The sequence below is a fragment of the Aythya ferina genome (genome assembly GCF_964211825.1).
Source record: "Aythya ferina genome assembly, chromosome: 3".
NCBI lineage: Eukaryota > Metazoa > Chordata > Aves > Anseriformes > Anatidae > Aythya > Aythya ferina.
This window is the reverse complement of record NC_140298.1, coordinates 66,709,567-66,725,924: the sequence shown is the minus strand read 5'-3', so window position 1 is coordinate 66,725,924 and position 16,358 is coordinate 66,709,567. Positions and strand designations below refer to the sequence as shown.

The following is a 16,358-nucleotide window of genomic DNA, read 5'->3' as shown; positions in this document are numbered from 1 at the left end:
GGCGGCGGCGCGGCCCTGCCCCGCCTTGGGGCGCCCTGTCCGGGGGAACCCCGCCGTGCCCGGCCCAGCCCTGTCAGAGCCAGCTCTGGGACCTCGTCCCCAGCTCCAAGGGCTCCTGGTGGGTTGCAGCCGTGGTTCCAGAGAGGATAAATGGGGCCTTTCGATGTGCTTTACATTCCCTCGACGTGCTTTCAGCCTCTACGTACAGCGTGCTTGCTACGTACTGGCGATGCCAGTCTAAAACTGACCATGCTGAACCTCTCCTGCCATAACCACATTTTGAGGGCTCCATCGTTGAATCTTCACTAATGTGAGTTTTTTTTCTCAAAAGGAGAACAAAAATACTTCTCGGTGCCGGAAAGTGTGACAAATTGGAGCTGGCACGTATAGCTGGTTCACTAGCTGCCCTTCTGCCAGCCTCTCCATATGGCCTCCGTGACAGACATTTGCGAACTGTCTCTTTGAAGCAGTATATCTATATATGAGTCGAAGTTTTATGTGTTTTCCGTTTGTAACAAGATACGGGTAGACTGAATACCTCCTCTTCTGAGTTATCTTTTACTACATATTTTACCTGCTAGAAGGTAATGATTCAAAGATCGAAGCCGAAATTCCTTTAAGTGGTATATTCTTTATTGCAGCGCTGGATGCATGGGGGATCTCTCCACCTATCGTGCATACCCAAAGCGGAAAGCAGTCTTGAATTTATGCAATCAATCTATCAATATTCTACAAGCACCTATACATATTCATTACCTATCCCCGCCTTACCTTGCTTCTCATGCTAATTAGCCTTTTGGCACCTTGCGCCTGCGTAGAGCCTCCCAAGAATTGTGGGCAGGGGTCTTTGGGAGGAAGACCCCGAGTCTTCCTCACAGTGTACGTTTCACCTTTGGTCAGGAATCTGCTGAGTTGGCATGTTTCTTAATTGCAAGAGCTGGTTGTTGCTAATTCTTCCGTTTGTTGTATCTTTATAGTGAATTCCAATGTCCAGTTTTGAGATTTATAGTCCTTACATTTGTTTCTCTGTCCGTCTGCCGCTTCCTTATCATGAGTTCCAGTGTCTTGTTTCGAGATATACAGTCCTTGTCTGGGGATTGTCCCTGCCTCCCCAATGCCTCCTCAATACCTACTTAATATTTTCTCTGCCTCCCCAATGTCTCCTTAATCAGTAACAACCAACACTTCTGTCCATTTGCTGCATGTACTGCTGTGAAGAACTTAAACATGAGCTGTGGTGTGTCACAATGCTTTTCACATGAAATGTATATTCATATGGGGTCCTATTTTTATAAATGATTTTATGGCTTTAATTTGACCCTGCTTCACACGCACATACACACTGAACACACTAGCTTGTTTGCAAAAATAGGAACAATTCACAAGGCGTCTTTTGCAAGGTTTGGTTAATTCAGCAGGCAATGACTAAATAAACAGGAGAGAGAATGATGAGCAGCAATATTCCAGTGAACAATCCTTGCTACGGTATCACATAGATCACTGTTGCTAATAACTCTTGCCCATCTTTTCTCCTGAAACAGCACATTCTATTCTTCTTTCAACTATGGGCTATTGCCATTTAGCCTCTTTTCAGCCTCTTCTCAGCAGCTTTCTTCATTTCACCTTTTGTGTCTATCTTAATTTCTGCAGACTCCCACACTCATACCTGGTGGCTTCATTTGCCAGCTGACTGTTCAGTCACATTTACCCTTGCATGTTCTGTATCATCATCTCGTATGACTTGAAGTCACCATCGAAGGCAAGGTTCACAGACCTAGGCTTTCACCAAGTGTCACTTCCTTTCTGATTTTTCTGTTACTGCACTTCTGACTATCATATTTTTACTTTTTTTTTTTTTTTTTTTTTTTTCTCCAACCAAACTGTCAGCCTTCCCATACACTGGTACTTCTCTTTCCCACAGAATCCTTCATGATGCTTTACATATCCCAGTTTTCCCAACACGTTGGAAGTCTGTACATACATACTTCTGTCCTCACTCTGCACAGTCCACTTCTTTGGGGAAACTTCCTCATCTTTTCCACGTCCTTTGCTTGCCTTCCCTCTCTGTCAGTGTCCTGATATTCTTCTATCTGCTCCAGATATTCTCTCTTGCACTCAGTAAATATATTCCCCTTTACATCACACACTGTTGCTCTATGTTCAGCTTCCCTTCCTTCTTTCTTTAACCTTTTACTTTTTCTATTACTCTTGCAGTGCAAGAAATCTTTAACCTGTCCCATGAAGACGAGGAAGAACCTCCTTCTTGATCCAGTTTGTTTCCCTGTTATTGCTCCATATTCTTCTCCCTTTTCATGTTCAATGAACATGGTGTTCACAATTAAGGCCTGGTGCTCATCTGTTATATGGCCTGCAGTCTGCCTCCTGATCCTTGTGCTCAGTTGTCACTGCTGTCATCAAAGTGCCTAAAGAATTCCTCCTACCTAAATCAAACCCTGCTTGGTCTGTCAACCTCTTTCAACAATACTGTTCTTGATAACTTGTCTTTGCTCAGACCTATGGCTTCCATGTGGTTCCCTAAGCATTCCTAAAACCTGTTTGTCGGTAGATCCACTACAGGCTCTCCACCCTTGTTTTCTGTGGAGTCCCACAGTAATGCTCCCCTTCCCCCCTTTTTTTCTTCTCCATGCCATGCTCTAGGTGGCCCTGTGAGAAACTAAGTTGCGCTTCTGCAGTAAAGAACTAATTCTCTGACAGCTGTGTAGTCATAACAAGGAGAAATGCTAAGTAATTAAGTGGACAGTAGCAGAAGGCCTCACTGGTCGAAAATAAGGTAGGAGCTTGAGAAAAACAGGATGAGCAGTGCGGGAACAGTAAAACAAAGATCACAAGTTCTCAAAACATAAGAAAGAGAAAAAAAAAAAAAAAAAGGAAACATGAGAAATTAAAGTGTTGAAGAAAAAAATTATACATATTTGGTATAGAGGAGCGCTGAGTAGCTTGTGAACCTGTAGTACTCAGCCAATGAGGAAATGGGAGGTGATCGGGTGTCGGGTAATAGGGAATAAAAGGTTATGATTTGTTTTACTAAAATGTGCTCCTAGTTGGCACGATGCCTGCCATTGCAATTGCGAATAAAATAGCTTCACGGAAGATCCCGTCTGGAGAAAATTATTAGAGATTTTTCTCACAGCCCTGCTTGGGCTGGGGGGGTTGGACTAGATGTGCTCGGGAGGTCCCTTCCAGCCCCAACCACTCTGTGATAAGGGCATTCTGATAAAATCAAACTTCAGACTCGCCTCCTGTCCAAACAAAGGTGCCCCCCGTGATGCCCGGACACGTTTTGGGGTTCAGCCTTGAGACCTTCAGCCTTGCACACCCACAGCTCGGCCTGGGACGTGCTCTCACTCCCCTCTCCCCTGGGGCACACCGCCCGGGCACGACCCTCGGTGCCCGCGTAACGCCCCCATCCCCGGCCACCACAGCAGCCCCTTCTACCCCACACCCCCCAAGCTGCCTGCCTGGGGCCCGCTCCCTTCCCTGCCTTCCCCCCCGCCGCCCCGGCCCGGCCCCCTGGTCCCGGGCGAGGCCGGGGGCGGGCCGTGCCGGGCGGAGCGGCGCGGCGGGGAGCGGCGCGGCGGGGCCCTGGCTGCGGCCCAGCTTCCTCCGCCGCTTGCTGCCGCCGCTCCCTGCCTGCGCGCCCCGCCGCCGCTCCGTGAGTGCGGGCCGAGCGCGGGGGGGAGGCCGGGGCCGGGGTTGGGGCCGGGGCTGGGGCCGGGGTTGGGGTTGGGGGTGGCTCCGCTGCGGAGCTCGGGGCTCGGAGCCCGGCAGCGCCCGGCCGGGCCGAGCCCCGCGACATGGCGGCGGCGGCAGCAGCAGCAGCAGGCCGGGGCCGGACCGGGGGCACGGGGGGAGCCCGGGGCCCGCTGCCAGCCCCGGGGGCCGAGCGGGCGGCGCCGTGCCCGCAGGGGGAGGCTCCGCCGAGCGCCCCGCTGAGGGCTCGGACGGGCCCGGCGGGGCCCGGCAGCGCGGCAGGTGCCAGCCCGGGGCCGCCTGCGCCCTCCGAGCCTGCAGCGGCGTGAGGCGGCGGCCGGAGAGCGGGGATGGGTCCCTGGTACCCCGGGTTTGGCTTCCCAGGGAGGGAAGGAGAGCGTGGGGCTGAAATCTGGTGTTACGGACCCGCAGCGCTGTGCTCGAGCTCGTGCTTCCGTTCGCGATGCGTGGGTTTGTGTAGGGCTCCAGTTCCTGCTGTCTGAGTGCTGCTAGGGTTTCAGCCGGCTCTTGCTGTGGATCCGCTGCTCCTCGCGCAGTTAAACAAGATATATGCGGGGCTGCCTGTTAAACACGGAAGCAGGAGAATAAAGACGTCAGGCAAGCAGAAGCAGGTGGCGGTAACTTCAGGCGTCTTGCTGCATGATGGCTGTGGCTACAGGTGTCTCCGAATTCCGTCAAACAACCCTTTTATAGGGGAAAACTCATGTTTTAAAGGCTTCCTTCCCATCTCATTTTCACATGTTTTAGATACAGGTACAGTAGCGGCTCGCACATGTGCCAGGTTGACAGCAATTTTACAAGGCGTATCCTACTCTGCAGCTTACTACGGTTGTAAATATTTTGTCAGATTTCTTCATGAAATATTGAAGAAGTGGTGTTCTGTAGTTTTGTTTCCGCCAAACCGACAGAAATACAGCTGGCGTCTCCCAGGTTCTGCTGTGAACATCAGTCGTAGATCAAGGACAAGTTGTTCTACTTTAGACATGTCATCAAAACAAACTGGGGCAATTTGTGCCTGGGAAGATGATAGAATGAAATTCTTTGCTCTCGGCAGCAAGACTTTGACTTTCAAAAAGCCCAGGCTAGTTTTTCATAGTCCTTTGGTTTTATCGATTTTACCACCATTAATTAGTTAACTCCTGCAGCTTCCAAAGCAGATGGAAGGCTTTGCAGAGTCCTCATCTACCTGGGATCTGCTCTGATTCAGACCTTTAGGTGTGGGACTACATGGGTCTCTGGCACTGAGACTCTCAGCTTAAGTATTATCTTGGGTGGGCTTCATTCTGCTATCTCAAGCAGTGTGCTACAACCACAGTTCCTTTTCATTACTTGCTATTGACTTTAAAAAAAAAAAAAATTGGAATTCACAGACATTTCTTTCCAGTTCATCCTTTGCTGATACTGCCTTTTGTTTTCCCTTATGACATCTCAAACCACTCTTTTCCAAGGTTTTGTCCTATTGCTCTCCTGCCAGGGTGCTGTGAGTTCAGTCCATTTTCCAGCTGTTTTGGTTGTTACTCCCTCAAATTTTCGGTGGTGACAGCACTCTGCATCACTGTTCATGCCATGTGACTGCTTAGTCCGTCAGCTCCATCAGCCAACCGCCTTTTCACACACAAAGTCTTCATTTGCAGGCCAACACCATTACTTACAAGCTATGGCTCTTTTTATGGTGTCTATTTCACTTTTTCAGGGATGTCTGTGAATGTGTGGGAAAATCCATGTTAGACCATGAACGCATCAGCCCATATGTTTTTCCCTCTTGGCCTGTTCATGTTTTTGACAACATGTTTAAAGTAGGATAGAGAACATAAGCAAAAATTGGATTTGCTTTGTGAGTTGGATATTGAGAGGAATCCTTGAATTTTTCCATAAGACACTAACAAAACCTTTGCTATAAAGTGCCAGCCAAAATATGTCATCAAAGAACTACTCCTTTATCCACTCAATCCTTGTGTTTACTTTAGTCATAAAGCCAGCTACAGGCTCTTTCTGTTCCTGGGCACATCTGGTTTCTGTTCATCATTAGAAGTAGTTTTTGTGTGGCGAGTGGGTTGCAGTAGCAAAAACAAAGAGGATTGTGTAGGATGCAGACATGAACACTAACAGACCGTGCGTAGCATGGGCAGATGAATAAAAAATGATTAATGAAAGTACATAATGCTGTGGGATGTTTAATCTCACTTGGAAAGTTGTATCCAGTAGTCAGACATCTCTGTCTCACTTCTCGTGCAAAAAGTACGTGAGTGTCTCACCCTTCTGGGGCTGCAGTACGATGTCAGGGCTGGCGTTTGAGCTCTGGTGATGGTGCAGGATGTGTGATGTGCCTTTGGGCTAGGAAATCTCGGAGATGACACTTTCAGAATTTCAGATGACATTTTCCAGGGGAAGAAGTGTGGCTGCCACTACCAGTCAGGAGTTCTGGTCCTTTTACTGCTCCAGCAGGCAGCGAGGGCTTGTTTGCCGCAAAGGTTTTGGTGGCCGTCAGAGCGCGGAGCGCCCCGGCCCGCTGATTGATGACACTGCCCAGTTGCTGACCGTGATGGATGCGGTTCTTGCTGGGATCGGATGACATTTGATCTAGTAGCGAGCAAGCCAAAATGCCACAGGTAATGCTCTGAACAGACATCCAAAATATATCAACTTGCAGCTCGCATCAAAACATGTGGCAGCTCTGCAGTGGTCACAGAGGATCTGGCATTTCTGACCTGTGCGAGTCTCGTCTCTCTCTACTTTCACAGTTAGAAGGAAGCTTGTAAAGCCGCATCACAAATATGCTACAGAGCATCTTGACCTTTTGACTTAATCTGCACATCTTTTCTGTTCAACAGCCCTGTGTTTCGGTGGTAGTCTGCTCTTGGCAGCTGTACAGTTCTGTTAGGATACATGAAAGCCCTGTGCTAATTTTTGGAATGCTACATTCAGTGTTCTCTATTGCTTTTCCTGTCCAATGCAATTTTATTTTTTCTTCGTTAGCGACATAAAATTGTGTAATTTTAATTGGGAAATCTGACTACAAATGGTAAGGCAGCTGGAACTTAGCATACCCCAGCTGAAAAGAGGTAAAGGTAAATATATTTGCCCCAGCTCCTTTCAATTCAGATGCCCACTGATGAAATAATTAACACTACTGGTTTCACAGTTAATGACCAGTCCTACTGGGAGAGTCTTTCCCATATCCAAAGTAGTACCTGGAGGCCATCTGGAGACCCATGTAGCTATATTTCATAGGGTAAGCATGCTTAGATAAGCTAATGGTTATGATGCCATTTTTATCTTACCATTTGCATTCTGGTACTGCAAATATAATCCTCCCAGTTTGTCATGAATCAGGAAAAATGTTGTGATAAGTATTATACAGATAAGAGCAAAAATACGGCTCTTGCCTGAAAGAGCTGGCACCTTATTATAATATTACAAGCAGCAAAGCTGTGGCATGGGGAAGCACGCTGAGGCTGCACGTTTTGCAGTTTAGCAGGTGAGCTGTGGGGTTGTAGGAGGAGGGACTTAGCCTCTGAGTCAGGTGTGCAAGGTGGGAATGGGTTTTGAGGGGTTCAGGCAGTGAAGGCTGTTTGCTTCTCCACCTCTGCTGCAGGAGGATCCTGTGGAGAGGAAAGACCTGCTTATTTTTTTTCCCAAAAGAAAAGCAAATTCAGGTTCACTCCGGCCTTGTATCTTCTGTTGGTCTTAGCTCTACTGAGTTTCAGTAAGACATAAAACTTAAGAAATAACATTTATTTTAGGAACTGTATCCAACTCTTCGTAGTTCCTAAATGTGTACTTTACTAAGAGGGTGCATTTTTGTGTTAAATACAGTCTATTTCACACATACCTTACAGTAAAAATAGACCAGGTATGCCTTAGGTTTAAGTCAACAAATTTAGCACTGGCATCTTAGGTTGATTTTTGGCACTTTGACAAATCTGAAGCTTTTAAAATTAGGTAGGCAGATTGTTCTGCTACTTTTGAAGTGTTTTGATCTTTCTAGAAAGCTGGAAATTAGCAGTTACAGTGAGGAGCTTCTGATCTTAATCAGCTTTTTGTAGGCAGGCTGCCATTAGGAGTCTTTTAAAAAGTAAGTGAACCAAGAATAGCAAGTGATGATGATTACAGTTCAAACTCTTGTATGCTGAGCTCAGAGAGTATGAACAAGTTTGGCAAATACTAGTTCTTAGTTTTGTATGAAATGATCGTTGAAATGGGAGAGATTCAGCTCTTTCTATTTATATTCTTTATTTTTTCCATGAAACTGAGTAATTTTTGTTTAAGATTTTTACTGCGTGCTGAGTAGAGATCAGGGTGAAGGTAACATGCTGGCTGAACTCAGATTTTTCTACCACAGCAATCTTAATTTATTTAAAAAAGTACTTTTTTTATAAATTTATCTATAAAAGTACTGTACTTGTTATTCCATCACAAAAAGAAATTAAAGAAATTCCAAGCAAGGCTTCTTCCTGCCCATGTGTTCGGAGGAAGTCTTTCTCCTTTAGTACACTCCTCAGTTGATCACTGTAGCCACAAATTAGTCTTTGAACGTATTCAGAAAAAAAAAAAAAAAAGAAACTGGGGTTGAAAGAGACAAATCATGGGAATATTACCAAGGTATTTAATCCTCAGTGTATCAAGTTTATTTCATGTGAATTGTCTGTTCCCCCTCTGCCTGCTTGTCCTGAATGGGTTGCTCCTATGGCCAAAAGAAACCTAGAGAGTTTCTCTCTTAATTTTTTCTTAGCTATATTCTATGCTTTTTTTATTTTGGCTCTATTTTTGTCCAGGGCTTTCATTTCAATAACCTATTAATATTTTATTTCACATAAACTGAAGCAGGTCTGAGATGTAATTTCTGAAGCACCTTACATTTCCTCCTTGTTTTTCTCAGCTAAATGTAATAATCACATGGCTGGCGTAAGCGTTTTGAGTCTGAATTCATGGCCGTGATCTTAATCATCAGATTAAAATTCTTACTTGTAATGTTTTCTGTCCTTGAATGTGCTGGAAGAGGTCAAATAGTTCCATGTCTCTACTACACTACTTGTGTCTTGGATGCTTGCTGAGCAGCTGCCGTGTTCTTACTGCTTCATCCCACTTCCGTGCTTTTCAAAGTCAGGCACAAACCCTGGCTGGCGAGGTCCTTGGTATTCTGTGGCTTTTCTGAGAGCTCTCAGGTCAGTAAACATTGTCTGATGGATGCCTCCATGTGTGTGTTTATGAAAATTGATTAATCTAATGGTCCATGTTATCTTCTGCTGTGCCTGCTCTTACTCAAAGACGACTGCAGAATCTCTGGGTTGGTCAGTGGATTCCCAAGCCTGCAGTGTCAGTGCTTGGGTTTCCTGCCAGCGTTTGTTTCTAATGCCACGTTGATTAAATTCAGTTAGAAATGCCACGTTTCAGATCGTTCTTGGTACTAATTGACACTCAGCCTTCTCCACGTGTCCCCAAGGCTTGTGGAGAGTGGGTTCCAGCAGCGGGCAGCTCCTGCCCTGCTCCAATAGTGCCCGCTGGCCACGGGTTTTCAGAGGTGGAAAAGCCTTGCTTGCATTTCAGCTGGCTGGGGGCAAAAGCGTTCTTTTGTAAAGTTATCTGAGATCTTGAAATGACTTTCATTTGGGTGAAAGCTGTGGCTTGGACAGCTTACATAATCTGTCCAAATAGATAAAGGATTTTCGTGCTGAAATGAACTGGTAGATCATTTACGTAAGTGCTGAATAACCTAAACACAGCTATGTTCCTTTAGGGAGGGCATTTTGCTGCCTTTGCTATTAACTCTTTACATAATATAACACAAAATCCTCAGTTTTCTAACAGCAGCTGTATCAGCCTTGCTGTCTCGTGGATGTCCTGATGAGTCTTGTGCTTGGTTAAGTGGCAGCACAACAAGTGGTGATGTGAGGTTTCACAGGAAGCTTATGTGTGTATATATCATGAGATCCCAAGGTAGAAATAAATATACTTTTGAAGTCGTTTGGATCTGAAGCACATTGTACTGTTTTGGGGCTGCTGTGTTGTGTGGCTGTTGATGTACATCAAGGATTTGAAATGTTCTTGAGTATAAGTAGTCAAGAGATGAAATATTCAGATCTTCTTTACTGCTTGAGCGTGAAGTACAAACCTGCAAAGTCCTGAATTTAGCAGCGTTATTTACTTGAACGTCTAAGCATATGAAGCTTCATACCCTTAAGTACAGAAAACTTGGAAATCTATAATTTAAGAACCTGACTGTGTAGTGTACATTGATTGTGATGTAAATGTAGCATTTCACAAAAAAACAAAGTGTGTTCTCAAAGGCTGAGGGACATGAAGCCACCAGTGCGAGGAAGCAGAGAGCGAAGGTTTCTTTCTTACTCTATGGGATCTTGGAATCTGGACTCTTCCACCGATGAGCTTTACAAATACGAAAGGGGGAGGAACACCAAAATCAAGATTTAAAAGCTTAGGTAGACAAACTTTATAAGCTTTGACAAACTTATTTACTTGATCTATAGTAAGGGTATTTCTTTTGCAGTTCCCAAGTGTAGAATATTTCAGAGGTTTCTTATGCAACAATGTGGTAGGACAGTTAAAAATGGTATCAGTGGGGCAGGTGACGTTATTAACTTGTATGTGGTATGAGTATATGACTGTCATATATTCATATGCTTTTGGAAAACAGAACATATTTTTTTTTATTTTTTTTTTCCTGAAGCACGTTGTTGAAACACATCCTGTAAACTAAGCCAGGGAAGCTGTGATGCACAACTGTACTGATTCAGTGAATTCAGATTTGAATTTTGATTAAATGACAGTATGCTGAAATCTCTGAAGTTTTTTTTATTCATTTTTAAGTGTACTGGAAAATATTTATAATTTAGTTCTGTTTCTCTTAGGACTCCTTTACTAATTTCCTATGAGAGCGTTCATTTGTATGGGTTCTCTAATGTGTAATAGAGGAGTCAGCTCACACTGCGGTTTGTTCTTACTTGTAGTTGTGGACAGTTTCCCAAGAATCAAAAGTCTTCTGTATTTTCTTAAACTGTCAGAATTTACTCAAAAGGTTTTAGGGAATGTGCACGTGTGAATGGTCACAGAATCCTTTACCAAGATATGTTAGAGAAGAGAAGCTTTTATTTTAATGAAGTTTTTCTTATCATGAAAGTTACCAGTAACCTACCAGAACCTAAGGCTGGAACTTCGTAGTAGTTTAAAATGACAGAAATAAAGTCAATTGCAGTCTCCCAGATACTTACCACTGCTGCCTGGAAGAGTGTAGATACAGTTTATAACGTCATGTAATAAAACTGATCTTACAGCAATTCTTAGGAGTTCATTCCTGATACATTTGTATTTTTTATTACAAGATAAGTGACATTAGTCAAAGTCTGAAACTGTGTTCATGAGATTTGAATATGTGACTCGATCTTACACTTTTAGAGTTTAAACTCAATAAACCTGGCAAAGGGATTAGAAAGTAAAGTAAACTCTGTTTCTCCTTCCTAGTAAATAACAGATGCGGGTGAAAGATCCATCAAGAGCCAACCCTGAGAAAACAAAGAGAAGCAAAAGGCCTAACAGGCCACAGGATGAAGATTCTTCAGATGATATTGCAGGTAAATACATTTAAGGGTTTTTTTTGCCCTAAGGTTGAAGGCTAATAAAATCTATGTTGACTGATGAAAACCACATCTCAGTTGTACCAGGTAATACTTTTCCTGTTTGACTTTATAACAAAATGACCTCAATCAAGTCTTTCTGGCATGATAGGTTGTTAAACTACTTGACTGCCTTGAAGGGCATGGCAGCTTGTTGGTCTTCAGTGGCAAGCTCTTCAGAGCACAGGGATGGTCCTTTCCAATGTGCAGAAGTTGAGGTGTGCATGGCACAGAGCTGCTTGGCTGAGCAGGGAGCTTCTGACTAAGCTGAGGCAAAAACGAAAGACAGAGAGGGCAGAAGCATGTTTGGACTGCCCTCCGAGGGCCTCCGATTATGTAGGGATGGGATTGGGTAAGCCAGACTCGGAATTGAATCTGGTAGGGATGTGAAGGGAAAGAACAGCATGTTTGGGTACTGTGACAGCAAAATGAAGACTGAGGCAAGTATGAGCATGTAGCTTGAGGGGACGGGGCCTAGGGATAAGGGACTCAGGAAAAGACTGAACATTTTTTTTCCTCCCCTCTGTCTTCGTATGTAACATCTGCACACAGTCCTCCCTGGTGCCTGAGCTTAGTGGCAGACTCTGGATTTAAGCATTATCCAGAATAGAAGATGATTGAGAGCTGTTAAGCAAACTGATCCGTGGGATCGGGTGGAATGTATCTGAAGGTGCTTAGAGAGCTGGGTGATGGTGTCATCATGAGGCTGCGCTCTTGTCATCTTCGTGATGACAAACTGGGGAGAGTGGCTGATACCCTGGAGGGTAGATCTGCCATTGAGAATGGCCTGGACCTGCTGGCAGGAGGAATGGGCTGGCAGAAACTTCACGGAGATCAACAAAAGCAAGTGGAGAGCCCTGTATCTGGGCCAAAATAACTACATGCAATTACAGGGTGAGAACCTGGAATGGCTTGAAAGCAGGTTTGCAGAAAAGGCCCTGGAGGACCTAGTGCACAAACTGAGTATAAGTAGGCAGTGTGGCTTGTGCCCATTGTATACAGGTATTTGGAAATACATATTTTTTTTCAGATAGGAGTCAACTGCCTGTGTTGTTATGTACAAAAACAGATTTATGCAGTGTTTCACTGTTGACAAAACCAAAACAGGGTCATTAATTTTGTACAATAGTAGACCTATTAATAGTCCTAATACAAAGAAGCTTATTTGTTTTAAAGAGGTGGTGGTTATTGACTTGAAAGGGTTTTTAATTGTAGGAAGACTGAAATAGATCCTTTATTAAGTTCAGTATATGGGGAGCAACTGGCTGATGTTCCCTAGTTTTGTTCTTTCCTAATGCTGACTTGTTGAAGATCCTTCCTCTTTAACGTACATGTGCTCCCTTTCATAACTATTATGTTTAATTGTGTTATGTTCTGTAGGCTTAACCTGCCAGCATGTGAGCCAAGCAGTGGATGTGCATCATGTGAAGAGGGCGGTAGCTCAGAGCATTTGGTCAGTATGTTCAGAATGTCTGAAGGAGAGGCGGATGAGCGATGGCGAGCCCGTGGCCCCTTCAGACATATGGCTGTGCCTCAAATGTGGCTCTCAGGTAAGTGTGTGTTCTAAATTTAGTGGTGGATAGGCCCTGATTTTCTAAAGGATATGACTGGTACAGATCCTGCCTGTGTGGCATCTCATTCCTTTCAGTGAAGCGGTATGACATAAGTGCTTGGTTGTGAGAATCTATGCTTCAGCTTTAATAGAATGGGATGTGGAATTGTGTTCGTGTTTGATTTTTGGCAGTATTTTGAGTTACTTTTATGCATTGTGGTGCAGTTCAGCCTTGTAGGTAGTAGGTGATGGTTCCACCTTTTCTCTGTTCTTCCATCTCTTGCTACATATGGAAAATTAACTCCAGGAACTGTACAGTTGCAAAATGCATCAGTTCGTCTGGCTTATCGGGCAGAAGATACAGCCGACAAAAATGCATGAATAAATGAATATGTATATTCCTGAATCAGCTCATACTATGGATGCTCAGTTGCTAGATTTGATTGAAACCAGGGAGAAAGGACTGTGCAGGAGTGAGAATGCTGCTTTCTATGGCAGCTAGCCATTAGTCCGGATCAGTTATAATGTCAAATTGTGGTCCCAGAGTTTAAAATGGCAGGTCCTGACCCCAAGGGCTTGTGCAGGTTTCTGGCTTGTGAGTGAAGTAAAGGCTGATGCAGAAAAATTCAGTTTACAGGCAATGTCATGCTTAATTCAGCTAATAGTTGCCAGAAAAAAAGCATTTCACGTTTTCTCTTAGACTTTCTGTAGGTCTTTCTAAGTAAGGACAGATGCCAGCTTCTACCACGATTATCTAATCCGATTTAATTTTGTGCAGAAACATGCTATTAACATGCTTCAAAAGATAGTTAAGTAGATTTGAGGAGAACTCAGATTATCTCTGAAAATTTTCAGTTAAGGACAGCTTTTAAAACAAGTTAAATCTATGTGCTTTTTCATGTTTATGTAGTCAGTAGCCACCAAAACTCATGCCTTGTTCAGAGATGAGTCTTTACTTCTAAGTCCTCTTCTGTAGATACTTGAAAAACTGCAAATGCTTTCTCTTGAATTTGCTGTACATAAATGGTGTATTCTGAGTATATTTTTAGCGAAAAAAACAATTTATATGCCTTTTGCATTTGCTGTCTGGAATGCATGTAGCATTCTTGAGCAGTGAGGCTTACCTATGCAGTCCTGTCCTTGATATTCCATGTCCAAATAAGCTACATAGTCATTTCCTTCACTTTTTATTTTTAAAGAAAATTCTTATCTTTGTGAATGGCATAATTGTCTTTTTATTGACAATTCTTATTCAAAAGGTAGGAATTAGTTCTGTTAAATCCAAACAAGCTTAAGAACAAGCTATACTTGAAACTGATTTTCCCAAATAGAAAAGATGGGATTTTTTTTTTGTGTTGTAATGGGTTTTCCTTTATTAGAAAAAATAAAATGTGCTTATTTTTGCAAAAAGTTAATTCATATCTTTGTAATACTGAATTATAAAGAATGTTTAACCTTCTCAGGCATTGCAAGTGAATATTTGGGCACTATAACTTTGTTTAGTTTTAAGAAGTAAAGTTTTTGTAATTTATTTACTAATAGCTTAGTCTTTATCTACTTCCATTTTTTTCTTCATTGTGTTATGTTTCCATTTTTAGGGATGTAGTAAGAACTCAGAAGGCCAGCATTCTCTTAAACACTTCCAAACAGTGCGTACAGAACCTCATTGCATTGTTATCAGTCTTAGCACATGGATCATATGGTAAGAATGAGTATGCAGGTATTCATTTATGCTTATATATAAGGATTTCTTGTACCTTAAAGCAATGCCTTCTAATTAAAAAGAATCATTTTGACAGACAAAATGAATATCTTATATAGATCTCTAAAGAGTAGAGAGGCAGGCTTTCTGGAGTGAAAATTAGTTTGTCCTTGTGACTCTCAGAGAGGTCGGAAATTAAGTAAAGTAAATAGTGGTTTTGGTATGCTCCCTTCCTGCCCACCCGGAGAGAGCTTTTTTCTCTCAGTACCACCTCCATTGTACAAACACAGGTTTCTTCCTGCTAAACAACATTCAGTCACATCACCCACCTTTTTCATTGATATCAGTTGTGTTTAAGTAGACGAAATGTCTTGAATTGCCACTGAACTATAGTTTTTACAGTGGCCACAACGCTATTGCCATAGAAGATTAAAGCATACCAAGATAACTGTGAGTCCATTGTGTACTATAGAGAATTGGCTGGTTATAGGAGTTGTCTTTCCTGCTTGTTTTGGTATGGTTATTTTCAGGGCTACAAACTGATTTTAATTAACTCTGTTAATGTTGAATGCATTAGGGCTGATCATTAGGTGCTCTTCATTAGGCTTAAAGAGCATGTATGGGATGATGGGATTCATTTTTATTAATATTTTTAGTACTAAGAATTGAAACCTAGAGCTTAAGTAATTTGTGTAAGCTTTTTTTAAGAGGGGTCAGTTAAAACTGGGAGGTAAGTCCAGATACCCTGAATTCCAGTTCATTTCCTCTTTTGTTTAGGTGTTACGAATGTGATGAAGAGCTGTCAACACATTGCAACAAAAAGGCCTTGGCTCAGATAGTTGACTTTCTTCAAAAACATGGTTCCAGGGCTGAACCAAGTAAGTTTACACAAATAATTTTATCTGAGACGTCTGTAATGTACTGTCCTTAAAAATGTGCATTTCAAATTTTCAGTCATATTAATCATATTATTGACAAGTTGTGTGTGAGTGTAACACGGTTTGTAACTGCAGAGTTACTTGGGCAAGTAGTGATCATTGTAGTGTTTTTTATAAAAAAAAAAAAAAAATCATTTTTTTTTTTTATCGAGTACAATTAAGGGTTTAAAATATCACTGTAGGATGGTTTTCCCAGATTTTGCCTTTAATGAAGAGAAAGCTGTTTACTGTAGAGAAGATGTACCTCAAGTAAAATGCTTTATAAATTAATGCACAAAAACATTACAAAAGAATTAGTGATTTGAATTTTTCTAGTGTGGATGTGTCGCATCTTACAGTTTTCGATTCAGACTTGTTTTTCATAGTTAATTAAATTTGTGTAAGAGGATCTTCTAGTACTCTGGTGTTGGATTTACTGCTTTCTGTTCATTGATGTCATTGGGTTGTGATATAATGCTCGTTTATGTTAATAGAAAATTCTCTTAAATTATTTTCTTAGTTCAGGAACCTCCTATATCAGTATATATGATAGTAGATAGAACTTCGTATGTGTGGCCCTCAACTGTCTATTCTTGATAATGCTGATGTTATTCATTCCTACCATAACACATACTTCAGCATTTCTGGCTTGTAATTTATGGTATACATCAGATTCCAGGTTTTCTTTGCAAAACAAAACCAACAAAACAAACAAAATCACTTAACAAGCTTGTAAAACAATTGGTTGCAGATTTTAGCAGATGTTGGTAGTCACCTGGTTATAAGACCGGAAAAGAATGCCTTAGGGGATTGGACTACGTATTCCT

At 42.6% G+C, this 16,358-nt stretch overlaps 1 protein-coding gene across 3 annotated transcripts in view; it reads left to right on the top strand.

Annotated features, from left to right (window-relative positions):
• The first annotated feature begins 3,546 nt into the window (after positions 1 to 3,546).
• Positions 3,547 to 16,358, top strand: part of USP45 (ubiquitin specific peptidase 45) — a 54,769-nt gene continuing 41,957 nt past the window's right edge. For all 3 annotated transcript variants that reach the window (XR_014691436.1, XR_014691437.1, XM_084514541.1), the window contains exons 1-5: positions 3,547 to 3,673; positions 11,209 to 11,318; positions 12,741 to 12,910; positions 14,511 to 14,614; positions 15,392 to 15,492. Coding sequence is in view for 1 of the 3 variants with exons in the window: in XM_084514541.1 (XP_084370667.1) it covers positions 11,219 to 11,318; positions 12,741 to 12,910; positions 14,511 to 14,614; positions 15,392 to 15,492 (475 nt within the window). In the remaining 2 variants the exon portion in view is untranslated. The remainder of the gene's footprint in view (positions 3,674 to 11,208; positions 11,319 to 12,740; positions 12,911 to 14,510; positions 14,615 to 15,391; positions 15,493 to 16,358) is intronic.